The sequence below is a fragment of the Canis lupus genome, chromosome 1 (assembly GCF_048164855.1).
Source record: "Canis lupus baileyi chromosome 1, mCanLup2.hap1, whole genome shotgun sequence".
NCBI lineage: Eukaryota > Metazoa > Chordata > Mammalia > Carnivora > Canidae > Canis > Canis lupus.
In genome coordinates, this window is record NC_132838.1 from 88,672,488 (window position 1) to 88,695,754 (window position 23,267).

The 23,267-nt window shown below is 40.1% G+C and overlaps 2 protein-coding genes and 1 long non-coding RNA gene across 11 annotated transcripts in view; 2 read left to right on the forward strand and 1 right to left on the reverse strand.

The window, feature by feature from the left end:
• Positions 1–11,868, forward strand: part of LOC140639978 (uncharacterized) — a 42,334-nt gene extending 30,466 nt beyond the window's left edge. For 2 of the 7 annotated variants that reach the window (XR_012036629.1, XR_012036624.1), the window contains one exon: positions 8,688–8,859. This is a non-coding gene — a long non-coding RNA (uncharacterized lncRNA). Of the gene's footprint in view, positions 1–6,579; positions 8,038–8,687; positions 8,860–11,050 lie in introns of those variants that run through there. The other 5 variants (XR_012036623.1, XR_012036640.1, XR_012036625.1 and 2 more) reach the window with 5 other exon arrangements.
• Positions 1–15,381, reverse strand: part of CFAP95 (cilia and flagella associated protein 95) — a 135,241-nt gene extending 119,860 nt beyond the window's left edge. Inside the window, exons 1-2 of one of the 2 annotated variants that reach the window (XM_072838570.1) lie at positions 15,234–15,381; positions 10,989–11,099 (exon numbers count right to left, since the gene is read on the reverse strand). The gene's annotated coding sequence lies outside the window, so the exon portion shown is untranslated. Of the gene's footprint in view, positions 1–10,988; positions 11,100–15,223 lie in introns of both variants that reach the window. The other variant, XM_072838576.1, reaches the window with a different exon arrangement.
• A 113-nt stretch (positions 15,382–15,494) lies between these two features.
• PTAR1 (protein prenyltransferase alpha subunit repeat containing 1) overlaps positions 15,495–23,267 on the forward strand; it is a 52,819-nt gene continuing 45,046 nt past the window's right edge. Inside the window, exon 1 of one of the 2 annotated variants that reach the window (XM_072838510.1) lies at positions 15,495–15,665. In XM_072838510.1, the coding sequence (XP_072694611.1) occupies positions 15,580–15,665 (86 nt within the window). In that variant the 5' untranslated portion in view covers positions 15,495–15,579. The remainder of the gene's footprint in view (positions 15,666–23,267) is intronic. The other variant, XM_072838505.1, reaches the window with a different exon arrangement.

Here is a 23,267-nt window from a genome sequence, read left to right on the forward strand (position 1 = left end):
GATGACCACAGCTTTGTAGTACAACCTGAAATCTGGCATTGTGATGCCCCCAGATATGGTTTTCTTTTTTAAAATTCCCCTGGCTATTCGGGGTCTTTTCTGATTCCACACAAATCTTAAAATAATTTGTTCTAACTCTCTGAAGAAAGTCCATGGTATTTTGATAGGGATTGCATTAAACGTGTATATTGCCCTGGGTAACATTGACATTTTCACAATATTAATTCTGCCAATCCATGAGCATGGAATATTTTTCCATCTCTTTGTGTCTTCCTCAATTTCTTTCAGAAGTGTTCTATAGTTTTGAGGGTATAGATTCTTTACATCTTTGGTGAGGTTTATTCCTAGGTATCTTATGCTTTTGGGTGCAATTGTAAATGGGATTGACTCCTTAATTTCTCTTTCTTCAGTCTCATTGTTAGTGTATAGAAATGCCACTGACTTCTGGGCATTGATTTTGTATCCTGCCACGCTACCGAATTGCTGTATGAGTTCTAGCAATCTTGGGGTGGAGACTTTTGGGTTTTCTATGTAGAGTATCATGTCATCGGCGAAGAGGGAGAGTTTGACTTCTTCTTTGCCAATTTGAATGCCTTTAATGTCTTTTTGTTGTCTGATTGCTGAGGCTAGGACTTCCAGTACTATGTTGAACAGCAGTGGTGAGAGTGGACATCCCTGTCTTGTTCCTGATCTTAGGGGAAAGGCTCCTAGTGCTTCCCCATTGAGAATGATATTTGCTGTGGGCTTTTCATAGATGGCTTTTAAGATGTCGAGGAATGTTCCCTCTATCCCTACACTCTGAAGAGTTTTGATCAGGAATGGATGCTGTATTTTGTCAAATGCTTTCTCTGCATCCAATGAGAGGATCATATGGTTCTTGGTTTTTCTCTTGCTGATATGATGAATCACATTGATTGTTTTACGGGTGTTGAACCAGCCTTGTGTCCCAGGGATAAATCCTACTTGGTCATGGTGAATAATTTTCTTAATGTACTGTTGGATCCTATTGGCCAGTATCTTGTTGAGAATTTTTGCATCCATGTTCATCAGGGATATTGGTCTGTAATTCTCCTTTTTGGCGGGGTCTTTGTCTGGCTTTGGAATTAAGGTGATGCTGGCTTCATAGAACGAATTTGGAAGTACTCCATCTCTTTCTATCTTTCCAAACAGCTTTAGGAGAATAGGTATGGTTTCTTCTTTAAACGTTTGATAAAATTCCCCTGGGAAGCCATCTGGCCCTGGACTCTTGTGTCTTGGGAGGTTTTTGATGACTACTTCAATTTCCTCCCTGGTTATTGGCCTGTTCAGGTTTTCTGTTTCTTCCTGTTCCAGTTTTGGTAGTTTGTGGCTTTCCAGGAATGCGTCCATTTCATCTAGATTGCCTAATTTATCGGCGTATAGCTGTTCATAATATGTTTTTAAAATCGTTTGTATTTCCTTGGTGTTGGTAGTGATCTCTCCTTTCTCATTCATGATTTTATTAATTTGAGTCTTCTCTCTCTTCTTTTTAATAAGGCTGGCTAATGGTTTATCTATCTTATTAATTCTTTCAAAGAACCAACTCCTGGTTCTGTTGATCTGTTCCACAGTTCTTCTGGTCTCGATTTCGTTGAGTTCTGCTCGAATCTTTATTAACTCCCTTCTTCTCTTGGGTGTAGGATCTATTTGCTGTTTTTTTCTCTAGCTCCTTTATGTGTAAGGTTAGCTTTTGTATTTGAGTTCTTTCCAGTTTTTGAATGGATGCTTGTATTGTGATGTATTTCCCCCTTAGGACTGCTTTTGCTGCATCCCAAAGATTTTGAACGGTTGTATCTTCATTCTCATTAGTTTCCATGAATCTTTTTAATTCTTCCTTAATTTCCTGGTTGACCCTTTTATCTTTTAGCAGGATGGTCCTTAACCTCCATGTGTTTGAGGTCCTTCCAAACTTCTTGTTGTGATTTAGTTCTAATTTCAAGGCATTATGGTCCGAGAATATGCAGGGGACAATCCCAATCTTTTGGTATCGGTTCAGACCCGATTTGTGACCCAATATGTGGTCTATTCTGGAGAAAGTTCCATGTGCGCTTGAGAAGAATGTGTATTCAGTTGAGTTTGGATGTAAAGTTCTGTAGATATCTGTGAAATCCATCTGGTCCAGTGTATCATTTAAAGCTCTTGTTTCTTTGGAGATGTTGTGCTTAGAAGACCTATCGAGTATAGAAAGAGCTAGATTGAAGTCACCAAGTATAAGTGTATTATTATCTAAGTATTTCTTCACTTTGGTTAATAATTGATTTATATATTTGGCAGCTCCCACATTCGGAGCATATATATTGAGGATTGTTAAGTCCTCTTGTTGAATAGATCCTTTAAGTATGATATAGTGTCCCTCTTCATCTCTCACTACAGTCTTTGGGGTAAATTTTAGTTTATCTGATATAAGGATGGCTACCCCTGCTTTCTTTTGAGGACCATTCGAATGGTAAATGGTTCTCCAACCTTTTATTTTCAGGCTGTAGGTGTCCTTCTGTCTAAAATGAGTCTCTTGTAGACAGCAAATAGATGGGTCCTGCTTTTTTATCCAGTCTGAAACCCTGCGCCTTTTGATGGGGTCATTAAGCCCGTTCACATTCAGAGTTACTATTGAGAGATATGAGTTTAGTGTCATCATGATATCTATTCAGTCTTTGTTTTTGTGGACTGTTCCACTGAACTTCTTCTTAAAGGGGAATTTTAAGAGTCCCCCTTAAAATTTCTTGCAGAGCTGGTTTGGAGGTCACATATTCTTTTAGTTGCTGCCTGTCTTGGAAGCTCTTTATCTCTCCTTCCATTTTGAATGAGAGCCTTGCTGGATAAAGTATTCTTGGTTGCATGTTCTTCTCATTTAGGACCCTGAATATATCCTGCCAGCCCTTTCTGGCCTGCCAGGTCTCTGTGGAGAGGTCTGCTGTTACCCTAATACTCCTCCCCATAAAAGTCAGGGATTTCTTGTCTCTTGCTGCTTTAAGGATCTTCTCCTTATCTTTGGAATTTGCAAGCTTCACAATTAAATGTCGAGGTGTTAAACGGTTTTTATTGATTTTAGGGGGGGATCTCTCTATTTCCTGGATCGGAATGCCTGTTTCCCTTCCCAGATTAGGAAAGTTTTCAGCTAGAATTTGTTCAAATACATATTCTGGCCCTGTGGCCCTTTCGGCGCCCTCGGGAACCCCAATTAAACGTAGGTTTTTCTTCCTCAGGCTGTCGTTTATTTCCCTTAATCTATCTTCATGGTCTTTTAATTGTTTGTCTCTTTTTTCCTCAGTTTCCCTCTTTGCTATCAACTTGTCTTCTATGTCACTCACTCGTTCTTCCACCTCGTTAACCCTCATTGTTAGGACTTCTAGTTTGGATTGCATCTCATTCAATTGATTTTTAATTTCTGCCTGATTAGCTCTAAATTCTGCAGTCATGAAGTCTCTTGAGTCCTTTATACTTTTTTCTAGAGCCACCAATAGCTGTATAATAGTGCTTCTGAATTGGCTTTCTGACATTGAATTGTAATCCAGATTTTGTAACTCTGTGGGAGAGAGGACTGTTTCTGATTCTTTCTTTTGAGGTGAGGTTTTCCTTCTAGTCATTTTGCTCAGTGCAGAGTGGCCAAAAGCAAATTGTATTGGGAAAAAGAGAAAAAGAGAGGAGAGAAAGAAGGAAAGAAAAGAGAAAGAGAAAAAAAAAAAGGGAAGAAAAAGAAAAAAAAAACGAAAAAAAAAAAAGAAAAAGAGAAAGAAAAAGAAAGGAGAAAAAAAAAAGGGGTGGGGTGGGGGAAGGAAACAAGTCAAAAAGCAAAACAAAACAAAGCAAAACAAAAAAAAAACAACAACAACAACAAAAAGAACCACAGGGGAGTATCTTCTGATTCTGTGTTCTTTAAGTCCCTTGGCTTCTCCTGGAAGTTGTCCGTCTAGCTGATCTTCTGGGGGAGGGGCCTGTTGTGCTGATTTTCAGGTGTTAGCACTTGGGGGAGCTGCTGTGCCCCTGCCTGGTGCAGGGCTCAGTGGGGGTTGTTTACCCCGTGAGGCCGCAGAAGGAACAGCCCCAGTGGCGGGGCAGCTCTGGAAACCTGGATTCAGCTCCGGCAGGAACTCCGTCTGCAGGGCCTGGAGGCTCTGGGCGGGGCCGCTGATCTGCTCAGCTGGGGCAGGAGCGTCCTCGCTGTCCTGGGCCCTCCCGGCCTCTGCCTGTCCCGGGGGGAGGCGGGATCCTGGGCTGTGTCCCGGCGCCCTGTGCTCCGGAGCCTGCGCTGGTGGATTCGCGCTCCCGGGCCGCGCAGCCCCCTCCGCGGAGCCGCCGCCCGAGCCCCTCCGAGCTGCTCCTGGAACCGCGCAGCCCCCTCCGCACGGAGCCTCTTCCTCTGCCCGAGCCCCTCCGAGCTGCTCCCGGGGCCGCGCAGCCCCCTCTGCAGAGCCGCCCCCGAGCCCCTCCGAGCTGCTCCGGGTCCCGCCGGGTCCCGCCGTGCGCGCTGCAGCCCTTAGGGAGCTCGGCGCACTCTCCTGGGCGCGCAGTTGCTCTGTTACTGTCCCAGGGAACCCGAGGGCATCCTCGCCCTCCTGGGTCCTGCTCCACCTCCCCACGAGCCCCTTTCCGCCCAGGAAGGTCGGTGCAGCTCCTGCGTCTCCGGGACGGGTCTCTCCTGTCCTGGGGACACTCGCCCCGGCCTCAGCCCGGCTCCTCGCGGGGCCCCTCCCCCTTGGAGGCCTTTGTTCCTTTATTTCTTTTTCCCCGTCTTCCTACCTTGAGAGATGCGCGAACTCTTCTCACTGTAGCATTCCAGGTGTTCTCTCTTTAATTCTCAGGCCGAATTCATAGATTTTCAGGATAATTTGAAGGTTTTCTAGGTAGTTTGGTGGAGACAGGTGATTTGGAGACCCTACTCTTCCGCCATCTTGCTCCTCCCCCCCTGCTTTTACTTTTAACTATATGGTTTTAAGGCAAAATTTTAGTTGTAAACTCTAGGAAACCCAACAATAAAAAAACTCAAAAAACAAACACATTTAAAAAATAACAGATAATTAAAATGGTAAATTATATCTATTTAATACAAAATAAGGCAATAATGGAGGAATAGGGAACAAAAGGACATAAGATATACAGAAAAAATTTTAAAATGCAGGTATAAATCATTGCTTATCAATAATTAATGTAAACAAATTAGTATCTCTAACTAAAAGTCAGAGATTAGAAGAATGGATTTTATTTTTAAAAAGCATAATCCAATCCTATACTCTACATACAAGACACACATATTAGATTCAAAGATATAAATAACTTGAAAAGGATGGGAAATGATACACCACACAAATGGTGTGTGAAAAAGAACTGGAGTGGCTATACTAATGTCAGGAAAAAATACACTTTAAGACAAAATGTGTTACTAGAGACAAAGAAGGATATTTTATAATGATAAAAGGATTGATCTATCAAAACGATGTAAGAATTATAAACTTTTATGCACCAATCAACAAAGCTCTAAAATACATAAGGCAAAGACTGACAGAATTCAAAGAAAATGACAATATGGTTGAAAAAGACATCCCTGCTTTTTTTTTTTTTAAGATTTATTTATTTGAGAGAGAGAGCACGCACATGCATGTGTGAGTTGGGGAGAAGCAGGCGGAGAGGGAGACAATCTTAAGCAGACTCTAGGCTGAGCACAGAGCCTGGTGCAGGGCTGAATCTCACAACCCTGAAATCACCGCCCAAGCTGAAGCCAAGAGACAGATGCTTAATCCAGGTGCCCCCAATATCCCACTTTAAATAATTAAAAGAACAACTAAAGGGGTGCCTGGCTGGCTCAGTTGGTGAAGCATGTGACTCATAATCTTGATGTTGTAAGTTTCAGCCCCAGGTTGGGTGTAGAGATTACTTAAAAAATAAAATCTTAAAAAAAAAAAAAAAGAATACCTAGAAAGATCAACAAAGAAACAGAACACTTGAATTAACACTATAAACCAACTAGACCCAATAGATATCTATAGAACACTCTATCTAATGGCAGCACAATACATATTTTTCTCAAGAGTACAAACAGTCTCTGGACTAGACCATTATGTTAAGCCATAAAAAGGAGCCTCAATAAAGTTGACAATTTGAAAATTAACAAAGTATGTTCTCTGGCCAAAATGTAATAAGACCTAAGTAACAGAAACTAGAAAAATCCGCAAATATATGGAAGTTAAACAATACACTCTTAAATAATCAACAGATCAAAGAAAAGGGAAATTAGAAAATACCTTGAGATGAATGAAAATGAAAATACAACATACAGAAAACTTATGAGATTCAGCTAAAACAGTGCTTAGAAGAAAAAGTATAGCAGTAAATACCCATGTATGTGTGTGTGTGTGTGTGTGTGTGTGTGTGTATCACCGATAACCTAACCTTCCATGTTAAAGTCCAAAAAGTGGTGAAAATTAAATAAAAATAAGCAGAAAGAAGTAAATAGTAAAGCTTAGAGCAAAAAAAAAAAAATAAAGCTTAGAGCAGAAATAGGTGAAATAACAGAAAAACAATACATAGATTCCCATTCATTTGTGTATTGCCTTTGGCTATTTTCAGGCTACAACAGTAGAGCTGAGTAACTGGAACAGAGACCATACAACCCCACAAAGTCTAAATATGTTCTACTTAGCATTTTAATAAAAAGTGTGGAAGACATCTGGTCTCAGCTCTAACATATAATGAGTTTGGAAGTCTTCACTCCCATCTTTACAACAAGATGAAAGGTAAACAAACTGAAAACAACATGCCTTTTCTTAGACCATCAGGGAATTAAGATCACGGGACAAACTGTCACTTAGAAATTTTAAGAGGCAGCCAAATCCAGAGAAGCACAGCTGAGATCAGCTTACCTGGAGCAACAGATGCTGGAGTCTTTAACTGTTACGAATATTTCAGTGATAAACTTGACAAATGGCTGAAGGCTGAATGTGACTGAGAAACTCCTTTGGGATCCAATCTTAGGGGAACCCAAATATTCTTATGAATTTTACCTCAAGGAACTCCACCAGGTTCCTCATGGTAATGATCCCCCCAAAATACCTGCCCATTTTAGTCACAGGGAGGGGTTAAGTAACCATTTTGAAATACACCCAAAGCATTCTCTGTAATGAAGGCCAATGGTTCAAGTAAAATGCTGTTCTAGACCCTTTTATGACCCAGAGAAGGGAAATTAGTCAACTCCAGCCCCTCTTGAAATCCTCCCTATTGAACCTAAGAAGAAAAAAGAAAAAAAGCTAAGGAGTATTTCTGAAAGTCACAGCCTAAGCGCTCAGGTTCACTAAAAGACAGGGTGTTATTCATAAAATTACAGAATAATTCCTCTCCCACAACACCTTAGTGCCACATCAGCAAAGGTGCAGTATAATAATAAGTGGATTATAACCGAAAGAGTGGGAAGACACCAATTCTATTTAAGAAGAAATTCTTAGGGAAATCTCAAACAGGGGAGAAAATATTAAAAATACACCTGAGGAAACTGAATCCTGTGGGACCTAACAGCTATAGCTACAGCTATAACATGACAGACAGCCTAGCTCTTAATCACATCAACACAAAACCTTCTACTTAAGGCCCATTTCCCTCTGTTTCAATTATCCCAAATATCATGTCCAGTTTTCAAAAAAAAAATTACAAAGCATGCTAAAAAGAAAGAAAACAAACACACAAAAATCTCCCAGTATCTGAAGTGACAAATCTAACACCAGAACCAGATTCAGTAGCGGGTGATGAAGATGTTCTGCATTACACAGTGGTGATGGTTGTATGACCTTGTAACTATATTTTTTAAAAAACTACATTTTACACTTTAAAAGGGTGAACTTCATGGTATTTGATTATCTGTTAAAAATGATTTTAAAAGGGATGCCTGGGTGGCTCAGTGGTTGAGCATCTGCCTTTGGCTCAGGTCGTGATCTCGGATCCAGGGATCAAGTCCTGCATCGAGCGTGCTTCTCCCTCTATGTCTCTGTCTCTCTTTCTGTGTCTCTCTCATGAATAAATAAAATAAAATAAAATAAAATAAAATAAAATAAAATAAAATAAAGATTTTTTTAAAGACTTACATATTTTATAACTTTTTCCAAAACAAGTTTTCCTATCCCATCCACATCTACTCAATTTGTGAAAATAACATTATAGAATAAAATAAATCTATGGAAATTATGACAATTGAATTATAAATTTTAAGTTATTATTTTCATTGCATAATTCTTTGCTATCCATAACATTAACAACAAAAGAGTAAACATATTTTCTTTTTCCATTCAATAAATAAATACTTAATGTCTGCCTCATATAAAAAACTGTACTCTTGTTGGGATACAGAAATGAAGTTGAGAATCCCATAAAACAAGACTATATAGGAAAAGCAAAGACTACCCAGAGTACAATGGAGTTGAGTTTAAGAAGGTAGAAGAGCATTTCTAGCTGCCTGATCAAAGAAGGCTTCATAGCAGAGGCAGCATTTTAATTGGGCCTTTGTTTATTCATTTAACCAATTATTCATTTAACCATTTATTCATTTAACCAATCTCGAAGGGCTTATTATGTTCATGTAATATGCTAGTGCTAAGAAAACAAAATTAAAAATGAAATGGATCCTCTCATTGTATCACAAGATAAAACTCAAAATATGCATGTACAAATATGTGTGCTTATTTGCATAGGTATGGATAACTAAACCAAGTATAGAGTAATGAGAGTACTTGTGAAGAATGAGTGGATGTCAACAAAGAAGCATAAACCCTTTCAATGGCTTTTCGGAGAAACTACCACTGCTAAAATATGGCCTCAGGTTTCCTCATTATTAAGCCTCTGATTAAATTCCTACGTAACTTCCTCCACTGCTTCTTTATTGTATCTATACTCTGTATTGGCTATTCTGTCCTCTACTACTTTTCCCCATCCTTCTATCCATTCATTTAAGTACTAGTAGGGAGCCCATATATGCAAGACAAGGTACAGGGCTGCTGGACCACACGGGATGAACAGGGTTCTAGCCCTTATGAAGTTGACATTCTGTAGAAGGATAAAGATATTGTACTAATAAGACAACTGTTAATTACATTTGATATATAAAACAAGAAAAAAATATAAAAGTCTATGAATATACAATGACAGTTTGAGTCCTTCTTTCCTCTGAGGTATTTGACTTCATGTTTAGTGAGTGGTAAATATTCTACATTCCTTGATAAAAACAGATGACAGAGCATAGAAGATAAATCCTTAAAACTGACATCATAGCGAAGTTGCTCAGAGTTCAGTCATCTGGGGCAAGTCACAATATTTCTACCAGGGTGAAGGGCAAGTTGCTTGAGAAAGAGAAAGTGACACATGGGTCACTTTGGATTTAGGAGGCAACATATCCTCTATTAAAGTTTTCTAGTTTGAGTAATTTAGTGAGTAACTCATAGTTTTGAATGGATCCCAGAGCTTCCAGGCATGCTGACCTCAGGCCATATGACCCAGAAGATCCAATGGTAGGGAGAAGAATTATGGCAATACCTTAGGGTTTGGGGAAAAAGGCCTATTCCTCTCGTTCTGATAAATATTATCCTTCTGAGAAATAGTTCTAGGCTTGTTACTGGGCTTCCAAGACTAAATATCTGACCCATTGGATACCAGATAACCATGTGATGCGAGCTGTCCATGGTGAGCTGCTCAGTGTAGCACAATAAAAAACACAAAAGATATAGAAAGAAAAACTGGAGCTAGGCAATCATGCTCATAGTTGACATTCAGATGACAGCAAGACTGAACCTGAAATCACTTTACAGACACTGTTAGGTCAGTAAAAGTTATTAGTTTGGCTTTCTTTCAATTCCTGAGACACTTATGCAGGCTCTTTTCTTCTTAGAGCCTTCACACACATTGTTCCCGCTGCTGGTGAGGCTCTTTCCCTGCTTTTCCTTCTCATCTTTCATGTCTCAGCTTAAATGTCACCACCCAGAACAGACTTCCCTGGCCACACTGTCTAAAGCTATGCACTTACCTCCACACCATTACATCGATCACATGTATCACGGTACTTTGCTGTTCCTTTTTGTGCCACATGTTACAATTTGCTGTTATATATTTGCGTGTTTATTTGAATGTTGTATATCTCTTCTATCAGACTGATTCCCACAAGAAGGCAAGAATAATGTCTGCTTTTCCACCACTGTATATCCAACAGTTGGCACAATACAAAGCAACACTCACTAAAATTTGTGTAATAAATAAGAACAACTGCTTGGACTCTCATCCTCTCAGGAATGGTATTTGGCCTTCTCCTTCTATAAACCCAGTATTCCATCTTTTGCACGGTCCTTTGTGCACATCACTGGGGATTTGGGAGACCTACCAGAGAAATTAAAATGCCTAAAGTCAGAAGAAATTGGGGAGTTACTCCTTGGCATTCCTTCTTAAAACTTGGACTACAGGACTCTACTTCTCTATAAATGTTATACTGCAAGTTAGAGCATCAAGTTAGAGCATAATTCAATATTTAATAAAGTTCAGTATCTCCTATGGGCGATTTTGACCTAATGCTAATTTTGATCAGTCTCAGCACTGGCTTAAAACATGGAAATAGGAAGAAAAGGAGAAATAAGGTATGTTTTTGTGATAAAATATCTGAGCTGAAAAATTCACGTAAGTGAGATGAAAGAAGGGGAGGTACAGCTTTGCCTTACTTTTAGGCAATTACTGAAGAAGTCTCAGACTGAACTATTTCTGTAATCAAAATGAAAGTTTTACTAACTTTCTAAATGTTTAGTTATGATTTTTTAACCTAACTCTGTAGTTTTTATTATTATAATATTTATACTAAAAAATAAAATATAAAGCAGAAAAGAGCCCTAAGAATGTACTCATAATTGGGAACTTCTTTCATTTCACCATCCAATAAAAGGCATATTACTAAGAAAAGTCCCACAATTTGACATCTTCAATACATAAGAAACATTCATTGTAGCATGGAAACGTACCTATCTCCCTAGCTGTTTCCACATGCAGGTCTTGGACTGGCTCTTTTTCTTGTTTCTCTCAGACATTTTCTTCTCTTCTTTCCTGAAGATTACATCATCAGTCTGCTGGGCCTTTGTGGTATGAAGAAGAGGGCAAAGCAAAAGGTTGACATTTTCAAACTATCAAATGTCAAGAAAAATAAAACATCACTTACTCAGCAACAAAAGCCTACATACATAATAATGCAACTAGTATCCTCACAGATTCTGATATCAGCTTAATTAATTGGACATTTAAGGTCATCTTCATCATTAGTGTCTAGATAACATTTACAAACTTTGTCAGGTTAAAAAAACTTCATGTGTTAACTAGCAGGTTAATAACGATCGCAGTATAATAATTTCCCTTGAAAATGTTAAACAACAGAGTTTCACATTGAAAGTTAGTATTCAAAAAAAAAAAAGAAAGTTAGTATTCAGAGTTGTTTTGGTTTACTATTGTGTTTAATACCGATTTACTCATAATGAGGCTTTCTTTATTCACAGAAATAAGTAATAATTTATGAAGTGCTTCACAGTTTAAGGATGATATATGCATTTTCCCATCTTTTTCTCAACAATTAGAATAATGAAGGGATAGCAATATCAACTAAGTATAATAGATGGCATTCATATTTATGGTTTTGTGACTTAAAAAAAAAGTACCTAATTGTCTATGAAATTTTGTCTGGGGAAAATAAACCCATACACCATGGCAAAGGGTATACCAAAACCCTCCTAAGTTTAATGCACATGTTATTTAAAATTTATTAATTTCTATTCCTTTTCTTGGTCTTTAAAAAAACTTCAAAAATGATTACTACTCTTGTTGACTTTTCATAAGAATTCATAAAAAGACACTGATACTACAGCTTTTCAACTAGCATTATTATTTCTCTTCTATCTGTTAGTAAGTTCTTGGATTTTAAATGTTAGGATAGTGATAATGTTGAAATTTGGCATATTATATATAGTTATAATGGTAATATCATAAAGCATTTAAAATTGAACATTTACTTTTTCTTAGTGGTGGAAATAATTTTATTGTTTTTGTAAATAGTAGCACATGGTAAGAATATGTTTAGTACTACTTACACTCTATGTTGTGTAACATTACCATGGGGAAAGGACTTCAAATAAACAGAGTAAATAAACAACATTACCATGGGGAAAGGACTTAAAATAAACAACATTACCATGGGGAAAGGACTTCAAATAAACAGAGTAAATAAACAACATTACCATGGGGAAAGGACTTCAAATAAACAGAGTAAACAAACAACAGAGTGATAGAAGTAGAATAATAGAGTGAAGATGGAAACAATAGTTTCTTCATGGCTCTTCACAAAAGTAATTACTGGGCTTGTCATTAAAGTCACCTTGCTGTCCTCTTTCCTACCAGGGCCCTCAATATACACATTAGGTTTTTCATTGTAGAAAGTTTGGAACATACTGAACATAAAGTATGTATACAGGTCTTAATTATCTCCAGTAGTTCTATGGTACAGAACTGTTAACATTTAAGTTTATAATCCCCCCCCCCCCCCGGTCTATTATACTATGTATATGCATGTGATTACATTGATATAATTTGTTTTGTTTTTTTAAGATTGTATTTATTTATTCATGAGACAGAGAGAGAGGCAGAAACATAGGCAGAGGGAGAAGCAGGCTCCCTGCGGGGAGCCTGATGCAGGACTCAATCCTAGGACCCCGGAATATGCCCCGAGCCAAAGGCAGATGCTCAACCACTGAGCCACCCAGGTGCCCCTATAATTTGTTTTTTATATATATCTATAATTAGGGTTGTCTTGTATGCTGTTTCGGTATTTCTTTTTGTCATCAAATATCTACTTTATCTACTTTTTCCTCGTCATCAAATATTGTAAAATATGAAAAGCCTGGTGGAGGTGGAGGTTGTCAAAATATACTTACAGATACATGAATGATAATCAGAGGTCACTTAAAGTCACTTAAAAATCAATACGTCTCTAAGAAAATATGCATGAGATAGATAACGAATAAGTATGTTTTTATTAACACTTTAAAAAAATTCTTAAATTACAAAAATTGTACTTTGTTGTGTCACTCAGAAAGTAAAAATCCTCCATGAATGTATCTCCCACTAAGAGTTTGGTATATATTCTTCTAGCTTCAATGTGCTTTTAAATGACTAGTATTTCAACTTACAAAGTTACTGTAATTTACTTAATTCTCAATGTTGGGCATTTAAGCTATTGACAGTGTTTAATAGTAAATATATTTTGCAGATCCCTAAATATATATCTTTTAGTCCTTCAACAAATCATGCTAAATTTATCATATCCTTCTCTTACATATATACAGATCATAATTAAGTCTCATGAATTTCAATTCTGAACTTCTTTGAATCTACCTCCTTATATGCAAAATTTGAGGTTAGATCACAATTCTAAAATGCTGCAGTTCTAAAAAAAATTGAGTTCTAACATAGCTCCTTAATAATTGATAAACTCTTAGAAAAAAAACGAGACATATAATTCATGCCTTCCAAATGAGTACAAAGAGGATATATGTACATGTAGGTGGTATATGCATGTGGGGAGGGCATAAAGAGAACCATAGAGAGTAATTATCTTTCTGGAACATCAGTCGGCTTCAGGATATAAGGATAAAGTATAGGTTTCTTCACTGTAAAATCTGAGAGTGAAACTTTATTTTATTTTGAGAGTGAAATTTTAAAATCTCACTGATTTCTAAGATAAAAATAGTCTTTGAAAAAAATTTTATATTTTTGAGTGTGATGCCCCCAAAAGTCAGGATTTATATTCCACTTTTATTAGGAAAGGATGTAAACCTAGAAGTGAAGAGGGAGAAGACTTACCAGTTGTAGCACAAACCATTTGAGAATCGGTATCACGTTCTTAAGAGTTATTGGGATATTTGACCTAATCCTTGGCCTGGGAATCTAAACACCCATTCAGTCGCTTCAGCCTCATTCCAGAACTTGTCAATAGGTTAAGGTTTGTTTGATTTTACTAATTCAAACTTGTCCCATCTTGCTTTCATACAATTTCATGAAACTTCTATTTCATTTCTTTTAAAACAAAAAGGCCAGTGTCCATACAGCAATGTCTAACCTTTACAAACATACCCCCAGGGAGTACTGTCCACTACATATACCCATAAATATCATTCCTATTTCTTATTCAATGCTTTATGAATCTTGCAATCAATGTATGGTTTTTACTTACACAATCATCATCCCTACTTCAGATGTACTGCATTATTTCACATTAAAAAGACTATGAGCTTGCTCTAAAAAAGTTTCTAGAGATGCCTGGGTGGGTCAGCGGTTGAACATCTGCTTTGGCTCAGGTCGTCATCCTGAGGTCCCGCGAGGAGTCCTGCATCCAGCTCCCTACAAGTGAGCCCGCTTCTCCCTCTGCCTGTCTCTGCCTCTCCCCGTCTCTCATGAATAAATAAAATCTTTAAAAAATATAAAGTAAGTCTTTTTTATAAAAAAAGATTCAGATCTCAAGGATTAAGTAAAAAGAACTGAATCATAGGCACTTAGATTTTCCTATCACAGAAGAGGGAAGAAGGGAGATCTAATATACAAAAATCATAGCATTTCAAAACCCAAATGAACTACGAAGCTAGCTTTCCTCACAAAAATTATTCGTAGCAAGCTTAACGGCCACTTAAAGAGCAAACTTCAAGGTCTTTGTTTTCTCACTTTGAATAGGCTAAAACTGACACGCAACACGCAAAGCGCGCCAAATGATGGACAAAACGAAGTCCACTCAAAGTAGAAAAATCTAAGAAATATTTCTGTACGTTCTGCTCTTTGTATCCAGGTGGCAAGTAACTTAAATTTTCCGTTTGCTTCCTTTATTGCATGAATTAAATTTTTTGATTTTTTTTTTTTTTTTTTGAAAATGGCTCGAAGGGGCCGGCGCTGACGCCCGGGTGCAGAGAGGTCACCAGCACGGTCTCACCACCGCGAGGAGGCTCCGCTGGCGCCGGGGACTCCCCGCTCGGGAGGGCCTGCCCCCAGTTGCACCTGCAGCGTTAGCTCGCGGGACTGGCCGGTTCCCCCAACCGGAGAGCGGCGGGGAGGCCAGGCCGGGGGAGGGGGAGGGGCCGGGGGAGGGGGTGGGCTTCAGACTTGAGCACCCCTCCCTCGTCGGCCCCGCGCGAACCAGGAATTGGAATAAAATGTGCAACACAGCGACCTCAACTAACTTTGCCAGGGAACCTGCCGCATCTTCCCGGACGCTTCTCAGAACCTCAGCTACCAGCGAAAGCCGGGGACCCGCCGGCGGAGGGGAGCCGCAGCCTCGCAGGCACAGCGGGCGCCACGCCCCGGCCGCCGGCGGCGTGACCCGGAAGTGCTCGGCGGCGGCGGCGGCGGCGGCGGCGGCGGCTGCGGCGGCGGGGGCGGGGGCGGGGGCCGGGGCCGGGGCGGGGGCCGGGGCGGGGGCGGGGGCGCGGCCAAACCGGCGCACACGCGCGCGCTCCCCGCACAAGTCCCGCCGGCCGCCCGGCGCTCTCCCGGAGGCGCGCCCGAGCCGCCGCGGCCGCCGCCAACATGGCCGAGACGAGCGAGGAGGTGGCGGTGCTGGTGCAGCGGGTGGTGAAGGACATCACCAACGCCTTCAGGAGGAATCCGCACATGTGAGTCGCGGCCCCGCGGGGGGCGGCGGGGGCGGGGCCGGGCCTCGAGCGGGCGGGCTGGGGGCACGTCCCGGCTCGCGCGCCCCCCGCGGGAGGGGGCCGGGGCGGGCCGGGGCCCCGCTGCGCTCGGCCGCCGCGGGGCCCGCTTTCCGCTCCCGGAAAGTGACCTCGGAAAATCCGCGGCGGGCGACTTTTGTCCGCTAGGACTCCACGCGACTCGGAGGACTTGACGCGTGGGTCGGTCCGCAGCCTCCGTGCGTTGAAGGTGCCCGCGCGCGGGGTGGCTGTGGGTCTGCCGCGGCTTCGTGGCCACGACTCTTGAGGTTCATCCCGGGCCGGCGATGGGCACGCGGCGCGGGGAGGGCGGCGGTCGCCCACGCTCGTCCGTCTCCGGTGGGGCCGGCCTCCTAGCCAGCGGCAGTTCGCGGCGGCTTTTTGTTTTTTTTGTTTTTTGGACTTTCGCCTCGCTTGTCCCAAGACCGTGGAGGGACTCGCGTGAAACATTCCGCTTGGAAGGTGAACAGAGAGCATCCTCGAGAGTGTAGCTTCTGGGGGCGCCTGGGTGGCCCAGCGGTTGAGCATCTGCCCCGGGGTCAGGTCGTGACCCCGGGGTCGCCATCGGGCTCCCCGCGAGGAGCCTGCTTCTCCCTCTGCCTGTGTCTCTGCCTCTCTGTGTGTGTGTCTCATGAATAAATAAGTGGAATCTTTAAAAAGAGCGAGAGAAAGTAGCTTCTGGGGGCGCCTGGGTGGCTCAGTGGGTTAAGCGTCTGTTTGGCTCAGGTCAATACATCCCAGGGTCCTGGGAGGCCTGGAATGGGTCTGTTGTATAGCCCAGGAAGCCTTGACACTTTGTATCGTTTTAGCATTATCCGATTCATGGTTACAGGGAACATTTTAACTCTTGTCCTATCCAGACACTGCTGCCCTCTCTTAAGTAGGACACCACAGCACTGACACGCGTATCCCTCCCTCCTTCCTTTTCACGGTCCTTGGAGTACTCCCGGAAGATACCAGAGGAGACCGTATTCTTTCTGACACTTATGCTTTAATGTAAGGAGTGAAAAGAAAAACTATTAAAAGCTCTGTCTACGGTATACAAAAGAAGATGGAGAAGCAGAAGCAACAGTGTTTAATTGTTGCTCCCCCCTCCCGGCAAGAAAGAAACATGGAATCCAAATTTACATTACCGTATTTCCACTTTTTCTAATTGTTCGTGAAGAGTTGTTTTTTTTTTTTAAATATTTTTTAAACTGGAACACATGAATTATTCTCTTTATGCATTTTAAACCGTTTTAAACCCTTCAGCTTCTCGCCCTAAAGGAGGTACCAAACCTACATCTAAATGAAGTGTTCTTTTCCTTCAAAGTGATGCTTAAAAAATTAAGCCCTCAGATGTCTCACTCCCTTGTGGCACACAATTGGAGACCTGTAATAGTGCTTCATTAAAAACAGAAAGCTGCTGGCCTCAAAACACACCTGCCACCTCTGACAGTGTCCACTTCCTTTCCCCTTGTGACTGCTGCCTTTTTAAAAAATGAATGTTTGGAATGATTTCCTGGCAGTAACCATAGTGGGTACTGGGTCTTTTAAAGAATGCTTTGATGCCTTGTATATCAGTCTTTCAGTCTTTTTTTTTTTTTTTGAGAATGAAAACTTTAGCGTAAATAAGAGACAACCTCAAAAAAAAAAAAAAGTTGGATAAGTGAAGGGCCTATTTTTCTCATCATTGATGTTGTTTTTCTTGAAGAAATTATAGCAGAGATTAGAAAGAAGCCTAATAAGTACAGTAATCATAGTTTCTCTTCTTTGAGATAGATTGAAAAAGCCCAACAGCAGTGCCTGGGTGGCTCAGTCCATTAAGCCTCTGACTCTTGGTTTCAGCTCAGGTCATGATCTCTCCATCTCTCCAGCTCCTGAGATTGAGCCCTGCCCCTGCAACAGGCTCCCTGCTTAGTGCTCTGCCTCCCCTCACTTTGGAACCCTCTACCCCTTTTCCCCCACTTGTCTCTTTGTCTAAAACAAATGTTTTGTTTGTTTGTTTTTAAATCAGTGTTTTCTATTTGAAGAAACTGAGCTTGATTGGTTGAGTGCACTTTGGAACACATCTCCGTTTTCTGGATCATATTTATTGAAACTCATAAAAGACTTTAATGCCCCCCAATCATGGTGAAAGCTCCCTAATATGCTATCGATGCAAAATTTAAGATTGTTAATAAACATTTGGGCCGTTTAAGATTTAAAAGATTGAAATAGGGGCACGTGGGGTGGTTCAATGGTTGAGCATCTGCCTTTGGCTCAGGTTGTGATCCTGGAGTCCTGGGATCAAGTCTTGTGTCCAGCTCCCTCCAGGGAGCCTGCTTCTCCCTCTGCCTATGTCTCTGCCTCTCTCTTTGTCTCTCATGAGTAAATAAGTAAAATCATTAAAAAAATAAATAAAAGTTTGAAATAGGTTGAACATTTGAAATGATTTAAAATGATTCATAATATAGGCCTGAAGAATTTAAATAGCTTAACTCACTGTTAAATAGTAATTTTCAGCCATATTGCACTATATATGTCCTACAATAACAATATCTTCAGTAATATCACCACACAGCATCTTTAAAAATGTGTTCTGGTTTGGATTTTTTAAGATTGCCTATACTTCTTCCCTTAATCTAACCCTCTTCTAAAATAAATAGGCAATATTTCTATTAAAAGAAAAAATGCATTGTTTATCTCAAAAATTAGTTACCTAATAACACTTTTCAGCACTATACAAAGAAGTTTTTCATTCTTTACTTTTTGTTTTCCTTTATTCTTCAAACACAAGATAGACAACTAATTTTATTAGACAATATTCACTCCATTGAACATATTGACTTTGTTTCTATAAAAATGCTTCGCCAGGAGTTGTCGAACACACATTGGTTAAGATGTGGATTTTGTTACTGGTAGATATGCATAGGTGACCCTCTGTCAACCTCTTTTTCCTCTTGCTCTATTGAGGTTGATGAAAACAGGTAAATCTCCTCACACAATATCTGGCCCTTAGCTGCCACTAAGTAAATATTAGATTTAACCTAAATTTCTGTATTCCTCAGAAAACCATACCAGCCAACTGAGTAACTGAATGAGAAATACTTCATAAATTGAAAAATACCATACAAATGTTGTTTGTATGGTTGACTCTTGGAAAATACCATTGGAACAACAGCTGAAGGCTTGACCCAGGGACCAGCAATAGCTTAATGTATAGACCCTTGCTAACGTGGAAGACAGCTGTTTATGGTGTTATTAGGGTCATGTCAAAGGTCTCTTACCCACCAAGGGTTTTTTTTTTTTTTTTTAATACTGTTTAAAATGTTTATTGAACCCTCACTGTTTATGAGATGATGTAGGTACTGATCCTCACAGTATAGGATACGAAGAAGTATGAAATACAGTTCTTATACTCACAGCACAGAAATATCTGTGATGGTGGAATTATCCTATGTCTATGCTGCCTCAAATGGTAGTTACTAGCTATATTTAGCTATTAAGTGCTTGAAATATGGCTAATGTGAATGAACAACTGAATTTTAAAAAATTTTAATGTGAATTGACTTATACATAGTGGCCATATATGCCTGTTAACCACTGTATTGCACAGAGTAACTCTAGATGGAGAAGTGAGACCCACCTGCATGAGCAGTAAATTAACCTTGCAAAGCAGGTGGTGATAAAGGCTGGACTAGCAGCGTGGTGAGCAAGTGCTGTGTGAGTGTGTTAGGCATGGGAGGAAGGCTTTGTATGGCTAGGCCAGGGCCCTTAGGGGAGGTGGGTTTTTAGCTGAACATTGAAGGCTGGGTAGGATTTATAGTCTCAGAGGGAGAGCCATAGACCTCTACATGAAACTATAAATTAACCCAGAGTAGCAAAACGTGATTGAAATGGTAGTCAAATTATGGAAGTCCTAGACTATGTGGCTTAATTTCTTTGCACCTGTATTTGACAGAATTCTAGTCTCTGGGTATGCAGGCTAGAAGTGGGGTAAAGATTGGTAAACATACCACACCTGGTCCCTGGCTCATTGGAACAAATCTACACACAGAATATAAAAAGAACCTGAAAGAATAAGGATACTTTGAAGGAATAATAACAGAGGGGCCTAATATATCAGAGAAGCTCAAAACAAGTCTTTTGAGGAAATTGCAATTAAATTGGGACATGAGGGATGGATAAGAGTTGGCTCAGGGAAAATAGACTTCCTAGGGAGTGCATAGGCCCCACTGGAAATTTTGGAGTAAAGGAGTAGTAAGGAAAGGCACATCTTTAAGTGGGAGTGAAGAATAAGAAACCCCAAGGCTTAATTGTCTCCTTACACTTGATTTTTTAATCTATTTAAATAAGAGTATAGTTGTAAAAGTTTGGATTTAGAATCTGACAGTCCTGGATTTGAATCTTGGCTTGTCAGTTAGGGACTGGTAGTTAAGACTCTTTCTTCATCTATAAAATAGGTTAAAATTCCTACTTTGTAAGATTGTGTGAAATAAATGAATAAATGAAACACAGAGCACTGCACATAACACTCAATAGGCAGTAGCAATTTTTGTGGCTGTTTTTAAAATAAGCCAGTTATATAATTTCAGCGATACACCATTAGTATTCTTCAGAATTGAGAAAGCCTGTGGTTTCTGAAATACCTTAATTTAATCACCATCAAAGTTTTAATTATCAATATGAAAGAATCAGTTCCTTTAGATATTTTGCTAACTTTCTTTTTAGTCATTCTGGAAAGAATTCCATTTTAATGGGAAAACAAACTTATTTTAATAGATTTTTATTTATGTATTGAGAGAGAGAAAGAACATGAGTGGGGAAGGGCAGAGAGAGAGGGAGAGAATCTCAAGCAGACTCCAAGCTGAGCATAGAACCCGACTTGAGTCATGACATGAGCTGAAATCAAGAGTGGGATGCTTAATCACCTGAGCCACCCTGGTACTCCCAAAATAACTATTAGATTAAGAAGATTTGTACCTGAATCCTTAGACTGTGTTTTCTATGCAGTCATCCACATTACAGGTTCAGTTTAGTATTTGGGGGCCATTCTTCCCTCCTAAAAGGGAAACTGGGTGATATTACTTTTGAAAATAATATGTGAGCCTACTGTAATTGATGATGTTTCTGAAAAGTGCTGACAAGGGAAGCTGTCTAAACATGAAGAACAAAGTCAGGATCAGTGTTACATGAACTTTGAACTTCATTTGGAAGTCAGTGGATCCCCACTGTGAAGCACTCAGAAAGCTGTACCATGCTGTGTATGATCTTTTTACGTTAATGTGTTGGTTCATTCCATTTTGCTGTGTTTTTGGAGCAGCCTTCAAAAGTAACCTAAAAAAGCAAGCCTCATAGTATCTCCTTGAGAATATTAGAACTTCTTCATCATCCCAGACCTTCGGGTCTTTAAAAATCCTATGACGTTGTTACTGCAGGTAGTTATTTGAGTGTCCTTGTTAAATATCAGGAATCTAAATTGCCAGAAACCTAAAAATATAAAAGACTGTGATTTGGTGGTAGCAAAAGAGTCAGAAATTTCTCTTGTAACATTATTTCACAAGGAAATGGGAGATGTATTTGGTATTTATAGAACACTCCTTGCAGCCATTAAAAATATAAAAATTAATTATGTAGGAAGATGTTTAATGTGAATTGTTAGTTTTTAAAAAGGGTGGTAAGATTGCAACAATGTATATGGAACTAGAGTGTATTATGCTAAACGAAATAAATCAGTCAGGAAAAGACAAATGTCCTGTGATTTCACTCATGTGGAATTTAAGAAACAAAACAAATGAACATAGGGAAGGAGAGGAGAAATAAAATAAGATAAAAACAGAGGGAGGCAAATCGTAAGAGATTCTTAAATTTAGAGAACAAACTGTGGGTTCCTGGAGTGGTGGTAGGAGGGGGGATGGGGTAACTGGATGATGGGCATTAAGGAAGGCACCTGATGTAATGAGCACTGGGTGTTTTATGTAAATGATGAATCACTAAATTTTACTCTTAAAACCAATACTGTACTCTGTTGTGCCCAAGATTGCGAATCCGAGAAACCACCAAGGAGCCGACACCGATGCAAACACACGAGGGTTTTATTTACAAGCTTGAGCTTGGGTCCAAGTATACCCAACACAGCGGAGCAGGGACTTGGACTCCGAGACTAAGAGGCGTAGCAGCTTTATAGGGGCCAGTGGCCAATGGGATTGTAACATAGGCAGAAAGTTGCAGTCATGTCGGTCCACAGGCAGGTGGCCGATTGAATTACATTTTACCCTATAGTATCCATTTGAGCTGGCCTATTATTTTGCTCAGAATCTACGCAGCGCAGCGCAGTTTTGGCGGGCACAAGGCGGGGTTACATTGTTATGAGCCGATTTCTGATTAGGTTGTGCCCAGCGGCTTGACTAGGGTGGGGCAGAGCCTTAAGCAATAAGGTCATGTGGGGGTCATACAGGAGGTGGCGGGGTGCAGCACAAAATGGAGTTAGTCCTGCTCTGCTTGTCCAGGGGTAGGGGATTTTTGTTAAATTTCCTGGGTCCCACATACTCTAGTAAACTAACTTGAGTTTAAATATAAATAAATGAGAGGGGGGAAAGGATTGTAGTGGAGTATGTCTACTATAATTCCACTTTTGTAAAACATTTAGAAAGAAAGGATGCATATCCAAACAGTGGTGTAGAAGGACAAAAAGACTTTGTTTTTTCTCTTGAGTCTTCTAATGTTTCTTGCCTATGAAATTAGAATTTCAATAGCCAGAAATGTAGAAGGAATTAATTTAAATAAATCCTGCTTGCTTTCACTCATGTTTTTATCTTTAGTGTCATGGGTTTTGGGCTGACTATTAAGAGATCCAGATTTTTAACTTAACATTAGCAATGTAACCTTGGATAATCATCATAACCCCAGTGGACCTTAGTTTCCTTGTCTGATAAAATGCGATACTGGGGGAATGAGGTTCCTTCCAATTTTAAAATGATTCTGGAATCCTATTCTAAGTTGTCTGAAAAAAAGTGGACTATGACCTGAGGGACTCAGCTTAGGAGAAATCTGAAGTCAAATACTCTGTTACTTGGAAGCTTACTGACCTACCTATCTTTATAAAGTATAGGCTATATTTTTAGGAAGCAGCAAAGTGTTGTATTTTAGGGTCGAATCACTTGACAAAAGCTTAACTTTTTTGCTTCACCCTCCCATCTGTTAATCAAATAACTTTTCTGGTTGGCCTCAGGCTCTTAACTGAGTTTTAAATAATACACTTCATCTTTGCCTGTCACTTCATAGCTTTCCACATTCTTACCTTGTACTATTTGCTCTTCCTAACAGGCATTATTCCTGTATTTCAGATAAGGATACCAATGACAGGTGACTTTGCTACATTCCCATTTGTCAGTGGTGAGGAGGCTAGCTAGGACCCTGGATCTTGGAAGATGGAGCACTTTAGTCTATATCCTGCTACCTCTCTTTTCATGCTTTGTTTTCCCTAGTACTTTACATTCCCTGATTATGGCCACTGTCATTCTCCCTCCATGAGAATAACTGTCAGGTTTCTCAGTCAGAATTAAAAAGCTGGAGGAGACCTAGCAG